Here is a 10,610-nt window from a genome sequence, read left to right as displayed (position 1 = left end):
AGCGACCCCATGGACTGCAGCCTACCAGGCTCCTCCATCCATGGGATTTTCCAGGCAGAAGTACTGGAGTGGGGTGCCATTGCCTTCTCCAGCCAGGAAGAGTAGAAAGCATCAATAAAGATGACCTCCTTACAGTGCCAGCTAGCTTTGGAGACAGACCATAGGTGGGAATGAGGGCTACTGAGAATGAATGGCATTGTCTCAGAGTAGTAATAGTTGCATTCCAGCCCCAGCAAGGCTTCTGGAGTGGAAATTAGAGTTATCTAACCTGTTCCCTGGAGTCCATCACTCCCTCTCCCTGACTATTCTTCATCAGGATTCTTTTGCCAAGTTTCCAAGCAGAATTGATTTTCCTATCAGCTTTTCTTCCATTCCAACAGTTGTAGGAAGTCCTTACCTTGAGCATATTCTGTAAACATTTTCCCACTGGAATTCCTGGGCTCTGTAGATTCAGCAGTTTGTATAGTAAAATAAATAGATAATAACTGTAAAAAGTATATATTCTATGACTAAAAAGCACATCTCTCCTGAGACAGATGGGATTGTTCACAGCATGTGTGTGTGTGTGTGTGTGTGTGTGTATACCGCTCATCTTTGTGGAATTCTTAGAAAGCAGGTGTAAGGTTTTTTAAAAAATGAACTCTGAAAAGAAAGCGTTACAAACCAAATGGTCTTTGTATTCTTCACCAGTGAAGGTGCTTAGAAGTCTGTGCCGTAAGAACCTGAGGGTTTTCATTGTAAGTATAGTTACGTGTTCCCAAGTCGATCTTTATAATACAGCATCTCACTTCCTCTACCTGACTGTTCCTTTCTGGTATTTGGGGAGACAGTGTGGGATAATAAAAATTCCAGCATTTGGAATCAGAGAAGCCTGGGCTCAAATTGTTGCTCTGTCATCTCCCTACTAGCTGTGAAGTCATCCCCTGGTTACTCAGCTTTCTCATAAAATGAGGGTCGTAATACAAACGCATATGAAGTATCTAGCAAGTCCCTGGCATGTTGTAAGTGCTTAACAAATGCTACCTCAGTTTCCCCTTATGCCTCCAGACATGCTAACACACACACACATCTACATTTGTATATTTCTATTTGTGTGGGAAGATATTTTAATTTGTTCAATAAATAACCGTATGAGATTCTAAGGGCACATAAAAAAATATATTATGAAGTCTGTTCCCACAGAGCTGAGGCTGGTAGGGGCAGGAGAATCCAACATAATAGGAGTCATGAATGAAGTAGTCTCAGGATACTAAGGAGGGAGCAGAGGCAGGGCTAGGTGGGGAGGGGGTCTTGGAATGTTCCCAGAGTATGGGGCCTGTACAAAGGAAAGCACAAATTTTGGGAAAAGGAAAGGATATGCAAGATGATCAGAGAAATTGTGGTAGGATGGCAAGAGAGGAGGCTCGGGAGATGGAAAGGGTACTGATGTCAAATGGGTCCTCTGTACAGAGCCAGGAAAGGTGAACTTTATCATGGAAGTTACAGAGTGTCATTGAACAAATTCAGGCAGGGTAGTGACATGTCAGATTTGCATTTTAGAAAGCTCCCCCTGGGAGCAATGTTAAAAGTGAATTGGAAGGGAGGCAGGCACAGACCTGGAAGAACTATTTGAAATTGACTGTAGGGGCCCAGGAGAGACGAGATGAAGGCCCACATGAAGTCAGTGCCCATGAGGGCTGAGAGGATAGCACTCGGCATTCCATATTAGGAAACGGCGTCTTCGGGATTTAGAGACTGATTATGTGTATGTGGCTTCCCCAGTGGCTCAGGAGTAAAGAACCTGCCTGCAAAGCAGGAGATGCAGGAGACGCAGTTCGATCCTGGGTTGGGAAGATCCCCTGGAGGAGGGCACGGCAACCCTCTCCAGTATTCTTACCTGGAGAATCCTGCGGACAGGAGCCTGACAGGCTATAGTGCGTGGGGTCGTGAAGAGTCGGACATGACTGAAGTGACTGAGCTCACATGCCTATGTGTGTATGTGGAGGGTGAATGAGCAGAAGAAGAGAATCAAGAATAAATACCAGGTTTCTGGTATAGTGGGGACAGTCACTAGATGAGGTAATATAAGAAAAGGATCTAAAGAAGATTAGTTCAATTTTGAGTAAGTTGGGCTGGAATTGAGTTTGGAGTACCAGTGTATTATCTAGGGAGATCTATCCAATAAACTTTGGAATTTCCAAGTGAGATCTCTGCCAGAGTTATAGATTAGAAATCAACTAATAGCCTATAATGATGCCCAAGGATGGACCCCTGAGGTACCACTATTTCTCAGGGGATTGCAGAAGAGAAGCCTGTGAAGGAGAACGGAAGGAGTAGCCAGAGACAGGAGAACTGGGGTTTGGTGGTATCACAGACACCAAAAGTGGAAGGGTATCAAGAAGAAAGGGAGAGCCAACAGATTCAGCTGGTTCAAGGAGATCAATTAAGACAAAAATAGGAAAATATCCTTTGGGTTTGACAACATAGGACAATCACAGAAAAGTAGTAAAATGAGACTGCAGGGAGAAAGTGGACACATCAAATCCAGCCCATGATTTTAAGAGCTTGTGTGTGTGTGTGTGTGGCTGCACTGGGTCTTCATTGAGGTTTATGGGCTTTCTCTAGTTGCGGTGCAAGGACTTCTTGTTGCAGTGTGTGGACTTAGTTGCGCTACGGCATATGGGATCTTAGTTCCCCAACCAGGGATCAAACTCATGTCCCCTGCATTGGAAGGTGGGTTCTTAACCATGGGACTACCAGGAAAGTCCTTCAAGAGCTTTGACGTGAAGGGAGAGAAGACAAAAACAAAAGGCAAGAGGTTCACTGAAGCTTTGCTTTGTTCTGTTTTGGTTTGAAGTTAGTAGGGAGTTGAGCATGTTTATATTCTAGAGAGAAAAGAGCCATTGGAGAATCAGAAGAGGAAGTTTAGAAGAGAGTGGATAAGACTGACAGTCCAACATCTTGAGTGAATTTATACCACCTCCTGATTGGATTTCTCCTTCATGTTATCTGTCCCTGGTCAACACTCACTAATCCTTCACCAACCAACTCAACTGCTACATTCTCAGTGACTTACTTTTGTCTCTTAGTCATCACACTTGTTTGACATCCATCATCAGGGCCAGACAGTACCTTCTGGGAAGGCAGAGACTGAGTGTCTTGTTCTCAGCCCCAGCACAGTGCCTGGCACACAGAAGATGCTCAAATACACTTACTGAATCAGTATAGCTGCCCTCCTGGTCAGGACCAGCTCTGTATGTTAATGAAGTTCAGGTCAAATGCAATAGGCTACCAGTTCTCGCTTCTCAAATGGTATTCTACCATCTCTGTTTGTCAATACTGGGTTGGGTTAGTTTGGGGCTACTTAATAAAACCATGAAGCATGTGACTCCTGCGAAGGCAGAAAATGGAGAAGTGTTTCCCTGGTGGATCTCATCTTGCATTTTTCTCTCCATCTTACTTTCTTAGCTATGACTAAGCCAGCGCAGGGGCTAACAACTACCTGAGTTGTTTTGTATCTCATTCAAGAGAATTCTCTGATTAATTAATAGGCAAGGTTATAAGGCTTTCTGGGTGCTGGATTATTTGTAGTAGTATGGTGTTTGTTACTATTTCCCAGCTTTTGGGTGGTAAGGATATGTTTAGAAAGCAAGTCCTCATAGGAGACTTGAGCCCCTATCACACTGACGTTTCTGGAGAGGACGTGTCATTTATCAATGCTACTCCGGTGCTTTCAATAAGGCCTGGCACATAGCGCTCAGTTCAACAAATGCCTGATGAAAGAATGGGCAAGCGAGTCTTAATGGAGTTGAAACCAATGCTGTCAGGGGCTCATTTATTCTGGGATGTACTTGTATCACATTACCTAATCTTGCCTTCTGTTCTTGGCAGGAGCCACCTCTCCCACATGGCCACACCTGGCATGTCAGTTGCCCAAGGGTGGGTTGGGGTTGAGGGGGAGTTGCTAGTCCCCTCATTATCCTCTGCCTTTCTCCTCCAAAGTCTGTATGCATGTGTGCATGCTAAGTTGCTTCAGTTGTGTCCGACTCTTTGCGACGCTATGGACTGTAGCCTGCCAGGCTCCTCTGTCCTTGGGATTCTCCAAACAATAATACTAGAGTGGGTTGTCAGGCCCTCCTCCAGGGGATCTTCCCAACCCAGGGATAGAACCTGTGTCTCTTACATCTCCTGCATTGGCTGGCTAGTTCTTTACCACTAGCCCACCGGGGAAGCCCAAAGTCAGTATACCTGGGGTAGTATCAGACAAGAACACTCCTCATGCTATGCTTGGCTGCAAGGTGGAAACAAGTTATGAACTAAACCCTGTGATGAAGCATTCTCATTACACTTCTGGCTCTGCCTCACAGGCCTTGTGCTTGGAGCACGGGTCATTTACTAGGATTGCTTCAAAACGCCAAACCTTAATGGTTCTGAATGTCACTACTGCTCATCCAGATATGGGTGAGAGGCAGATGGTGGGAACAGTGACTGTGGGACCCAGAGCAAGTGCTCCCCTCCCAGGAGAGGTCATCTAGAAGCACTGGAGCTGACAGCTTCTAGCTGTGGGCCAATTCAGCTCTGTGAGGGGTCTGTTTTGTCGTCCTTGGATGACAGGTTGCTCGAAGTCAAGCAGCCTCCTCCCCATTTATATAGTCAGGCCCTCTGGCAGTCCCTTCATGCTGAAGGGTAGAGTCTCAGTGGCAGAAAAATCCAAGAGCCAAGCTTCTTTCCACCTTCTCTGCGCCCGCCCTGTCTCCCCATCAGCATGCCACCATCCTAGCAACAGTGACACATGGGCGCCATGGGACTCTTACCTCCCAATTCTCTGCTTCCCATGATTGGAAAAGGAAGCCAGAGTCTCACAAGTAATCATTTGACTCTCAACTGAATGTCTCCCTGCCTTGGGGACAGAGAGATTAGAGATTTGAGGAAGAGGCTTGGGCTGTGGAAGGACAGAGCCAAGCCTGCGGCCCTCTTTTCTGCCTGGTCTCCTGGGGAAAATTTGCTTGTGATTTTCCTAACTTTGTTAGTAGCTTTCTAGCTGATATTTATTCTTTGTTGATTCAACAAATGTGCCAAGCGCTGTTTAATGCTTTACTAAGCATTATCTCATTATAACTCTGGAAATTATTATCCTCATTTGATTGACAAGGAAACTAATGATTAGAAAGAGAGGATAAGTAATGTATCCAAAGTCAATAATGGTAAGTTGTAGAGTCATAATTTGAACCCAACTATCTTTGAGACAAAGATACTCAACCCTGACTCCCTACATGAGTAGCGTGAAGTAGCAAGGTCAGAACTCCTGCTCTCTGGTCTCTATAACACCATTCTTTTTGAACATTGCATTCTGTACCTTTTTCTTAACCATATGCTTTCAAATGTATTCAGATAAGACCTAGAAGAATCATTATAGGAGGGCCTTGGAGAGAAGAGTCAGGAAGGATGTGGAAAGGAGTGAGAAAGAATTCAAAATCTAGCTTTATCATTGCCCACTCTTTCAAAAACAAAAGCCAGATTTAGGGTGGAGAATATAAATGAGGCCAGAGAAAAGCCAGGGAATAAACCCTTGTAGCTCCTTGCCAGCCCTGTGCAAAGCTGCCAGCCTTATGTTTAGAGATGATCTGTATTCTGGGGAACATCATGGCAGTGACCCCTGACTTGCTGTGTGTGCAAATCACTCATGCAATTATCTCATTCTTTAATCTCCACTGATGACCTGTGAACAAAGAGCTACACAGGAGGAAAAGATGCGTAAGACTTGGGCCTTCTCCTCTGGAAGTTTGCAAATGCAGGAGCTGTACCCAGGTTAAGATTCTTTCTTGACTTCCCACAAAGAGACGTTCTTCAAGGTACAAAATGTATTAGCAATGCCAAAAATGGAATTCTTGCAGCATGAGGTTGGTCACAAGGACATCTCAACCTGTTGTCCTCATCTGGAAGCATCTGTAATCCCATGAATCCTATTTTTTACCTCTGAAGAAGAAAGTGCTTAGGTCATTGCAATTTTCCAATAAAAGCACAGCTACCATTAACATCAGATTTTTCAGAACAGCCCTGATTTTGAATATCCTGTTGTAAATAAACGTAGTTGGAAGACTGCATTTAATAGTTGGTGTCTTCTTTAAGCATGTGTCTTTCTGCACCAAGAGACTAAATCCCTATCCTTTGACTAGTAACTCAGGGCGCTGCTTCCTAGAGCCTATGGTGTTGGCAGTCTGCTCGCCTTTGCTTTCCTGGTTGCAGGGCCAGGAACCCCTCGGGGCTGCTGGTGCGTGCTCTGCGTGTCTGTGTGCTGATAGCACTTCCCCGCGGGCTGCAGCTGCCAGATGCTTCAGCATGCCTTTATATAGTAGCCTTTGCCCATGAGGTTGCAGGCCAGCCAGTTTAATTCAGATCAGTAAGCATTATCAAGGCACATGTGCTAGGCACTGCAGGGGCTATAGAAGCAAAGGACACTGTGAGACCTACTGGAGTAACTGTGATGACAAAGATGGTTAAAAGGGCATGAAAGAAGTCTAAACAAAGGTATATGTGAGAAGAGGATGGAAAGAAGAGAAAAACTGTGCCTGAGGCAAGGTGGGACGGCCAATGTGATGGACAGTGAGGCCGGCAGGACCCAGAGGCTATAGGATATGATAGATGGAGGATATGATAGGGGAGCAGAGAGCTCACAGGTAGAGGCAACAGTAAAGGGAGAGGTGAAGGGGCTGAATGGGGTTGAGGCGGGGCTGCCAGGGGATGAGAGGCCAATTTGGAGATTCAGGAAGGCATGGTGCTTCTCATTTGTGGGTGCTCTTGTTATATAAGGACAGTGTAGAATGTGTGTGTGTGTGTGCTCGCCTGTGTGTGTGTTTCAGAAGCAGCCAGTGGGAATAACTCAGTTAAAAATTCAGGATCGGCAACAGAGTTGGGAACGAGGGTTGAATTATAGATATCTTTTCTGAGGAAAGAAGATTAAAGGAGAGGTTTTCTTTTTTGTTTTGTTTTCATTTCTGACTGTTAGTTTTAAGTAGGTCATCAGAATCTCTGGTGGTTGGAAATTGCTGGGTGAGGGGGAGTCGGGCTGGAAGAAGCCGCCCTAGAGCCCTCTTCTCCCAACTCCCTTTCCTTGGCTCCTCGAGTGTGATTTAAGGGGCCCCCTGCTATCTGGCCCCGTTATTTTTACATATATTTTCCTGTAACAATAAATCCCAGAAGTGTTTATAATTGATGAGTACAAATAAGCTGGAGACTAATGATTCTCTGTATTTTCTTCCTTTTTGGTACAGAGCCCACGCTTCCTTCCAGGATCTGCTCGTCAGCACCTTTAGTCTATTTCCTATTCATCTGCCCCTTCGTCATACTCCTCTTTCTGCTCATGTCCCTCCTCTGCCTGTACTGTAAAGCTAAGAAGTTGTCAGCTCTGCGTCTAAGCATGCAGAAAGAACAGAGCCTCTGGGTGAACTTGAAAGAGGCTGGAGGCAGGACCACAAACAGGATGGGAGATGACGATGAAGACAGCTGAATCCTGAGAGGTGCCCACAAAGAGGAAAGACTGGAACTGGACTGCCCAAGATAGGCGCGCCCCTCGGTTCTGTCCTTCTCTGAGTCTGTGGCCTGGGGTAAAGTACCTAGGACTCAGAGGGAACATGTATTGAACGTGTTTGTGGTTCCAGAAACAGTTAAGTGTTTCTTTGTATTTCATCTAATCACCCCCTTGCATCCCCTACAGGAGCTAGGTCTTACATTTGCCACACCTCCCAAGGCTTAGGCTCCTCATCCGGAAGACCTGTAAGGAGAAGAGTACCTCCCTCACTCAGTTGCTGGGGATGAAGTGAGATCCTATGGCAGACTCCAGGGCCATGCTTCTTTTGCCTTGCTCTCTTAGGTCACTGATTATCTGGAGAATACTCAGCGGTCCAGCCCCCCTGGCTCTAGGTGATCTTTGCCTCCAGATCAGAGGCATAGGAAAGGACCAGAAGCCAGCAAGGCAAGAAAAGTTGGAAATGTGCCCTTCATTCACATCAAATGTGCCTCCCAAACAGACTGTGACAACCTTGAAGACAGAAATCCCATCTTCTCCTCCACCCCATCGCCATCTCTTCTCTAAAAGCTACTCACAAACAAGCTCGGCATAGTAGGTTCATAATCAATATGGGTTCCTTAATGAAATGATCAAGTATTTTGTAGCCTTTCTTTCTTTTTTTTTCCTCCATAAGACTTAGTAAGTCATTGGTAAAAAAAAAAAAAATTTTTTTTAATTTTTGCAACAGTGCTCCAGTCAGCTCCCCAAGGCCTCAAATTCCCTTTCCTCCCACACCCAAAGGTCCATCTGGCTTCTGGCTCTTCTTAGCCAAAGGCCTTATTTTCCTTGACCTGACAGCACTGAGTAGCTGGAAAAGGGGCTGTGGTAGGTATTTGAGGGCAGAGGGTTAACAGTGCTTCTCTCCTGCCCTGCTCTGGCAGGGACTAGGAGCTCCGGGGGAGTAGTGGGTCAAACTGGCTCCTCTGCGTCCTCTATTCTCAGCCAGGAAAATCAGGGGCTGGGGGATGGGGAGTGTCATGGCTGATGACTTTCAAACACCATCCCCTAAGAGATATCAACTGTCCCCACTGAGCCTGAGGTCCCCTCACCTTTGTTTCAAAAGCTGCTCAGGCCCTGTTGTAGCCAGAATTGGAAATCAATCAGTGCCACCTAACAGACTTGAGAAAACACGTCTATTTATTAGCTATGTGACCAACAGGGTTGCTCTAACACTCGTTAATTTGGATTTCCAAGGAGAGCAATTTATTTTTAATTATTTTATCAGGCACACACGTCTTCTCCAAACATAATTAGTTCCTTTGCAAGGGGATTATGGGTGACTATGAGAACTCCCATTGCAGACCTACAGGTTCCTTGAATTCATCTTCCATTGTAGCCCTATTTGAAATATTCCAAATATATTCTTAAACAGGTCAGTGCATTTATTTCTTCTCTCTCAGGTGAAGGGAACAATGTTTTCCAAAAACAAAGCTAAATGTTAAGATATCTTAGAAAGTGTGATGCCTTCCGTACCCCCACCATTTTTTCCCAGAAACCTTTATTTTAATTAGATATTGAAGGGAAAGAGTGGAATGGAGCTCCATCAGAGAATCAGAGTAGATTCTAGTGCTGCCCCTGCTAGGGTACCCTTTTCCCCAAACACTGTTCTCCCTCATTACCTGAATACTGCTTTTCAGCTCTCAGCTCAAACAGCAGTTCTTGACATTTGAATTCAGCACAGAGATTGCACAGAACACACACTCAGATATCCAACTGCTCCCCCTGGAGCAGATTTATTGAACAGTGAGCACTTCCTGGGTGTGAAGATTGCTGTTGTGACTTGGGGAGACGTAGCCCCGTCCCCCTGGGGTGATCACCTTGTTTTGTTCTGGACGCTCTGCTTTCCTGAATGGGGGCTGGAGCACATTAGATTTTCTAAGAAGTCACATCATGCTGTTTGGCCCAGAGTAGTTTTCTGGCAGCTAAAACCTGAGTGTCCTCTTTTTACCTTTCTGAACTTTTTTAGAATAAAATTTGTTTTTATCCAGTTCAGTAGGCATTTTATATGGAATCTCTCTGATTATGGGCTTGTTCTTTTTAGTTTTTTAGACTCCACAGAGATCTCCTCCTTGGCAATGGGACAATCCTCTACCTCAGGAGTTGGCTACCTGTAGCCCACAGGCCAGAAACAGACCCACCGCCTGTTTTTATAAATGCAATTTGTTGGAATACAGACGCTCTTGTTTGCCTACATATTATCTATGGCTGCTGAAACGATATAAAGTAGTTGCCACAGTAACCTAAAATGTTTACTATCTGACCCTTCATGGAAAAAACTGGCCACTCCCTGCTCTCTTTCAGTAGCTTATGTTCTATCTTAGCCATGTATTATATTCCTAGGAAGCTTGATTTGAGCAATTATATCTGTCTCTGTTATACAGCTGATGACTTTAATAAATAATTTTAGGCTCTCCGGATTGGTGTCTAGTCCAAGTAGTTCTGAAGCATGAATCCTTTCCTGCACATTCCCACTGAAGATGAGAAACACATCACCCTGAGCTATTCCACACCATCCTAAATTGCAGGATGAGATGACACAGAGAGGAATAAGGCATGAATACATTCCTTTTGGTATTTTCAGTCTCTTGAGACATGTATGGAAACAACTGATTCATGGCAGAAGGTGAATGCCATTGGTACAAAGTCATGTGCCACGATAATTTCTCACAATTGCACCGGAGTTGTTCATCATCTCAGAGGTTCACAGCATCCCCATGCGAAATGAACTCTTATCCTTCTCCTGCTGGTAAGAAATTAAAGCTCAGAGATTAATTAATTAATGCTCAATATTAGGCCTGCTGACAGTAAGTCTAGACTCTTTCCACAATCAATACTGTGCTGAAATCCACTAATATCAGAAAAATCTGGTGATAATTAATTCCACCTCATATGGTTGTTATGAGGTGATCAAATCAGGTACTTACATGAAGATAAGTTTTAAACCATTTCAAGTCATAAATGAACATCTGTATAACCCAAGTTTTTCCAGGCCTTCCTTGTCTGTGCACATAAATGAAATTGAATCAACACTAATAATCCAAATTCTATAGGCTTTTGCCCCAGG

The 10,610-nt window shown here is 44.7% G+C and overlaps 1 protein-coding gene across 2 annotated transcripts in view; it reads left to right on the top strand.

The window, feature by feature from the left end:
* Positions 1-9,956, top strand: part of CD101 (CD101 molecule) — a 38,191-nt gene extending 28,235 nt beyond the window's left edge. Inside the window, exons 9-10 of one of the 2 annotated variants that reach the window (XR_824380.1) lie at positions 7,251-8,098; positions 9,588-9,955. Coding sequence is in view for 1 of the 2 variants with exons in the window: in XM_010830721.1 (XP_010829023.1) it covers positions 7,251-7,486 (236 nt within the window). In the remaining variant the exon portion in view is untranslated. Of the gene's footprint in view, positions 1-7,250 lie in introns of both variants that reach the window. The other variant, XM_010830721.1, reaches the window with a different exon arrangement.
* Positions 9,957-10,610: the final 654 nt, after the last annotated feature.

The sequence above is a fragment of the Bison bison genome, unplaced genomic scaffold (assembly GCF_000754665.1).
Source record: "Bison bison bison isolate TAMUID 2011002044 unplaced genomic scaffold, Bison_UMD1.0 scf7180017864519, whole genome shotgun sequence".
Taxonomy (NCBI): domain Eukaryota; kingdom Metazoa; phylum Chordata; class Mammalia; order Artiodactyla; family Bovidae; genus Bison; species Bison bison.
This window is presented reverse-complemented; position numbering and strand designations above follow the sequence as displayed.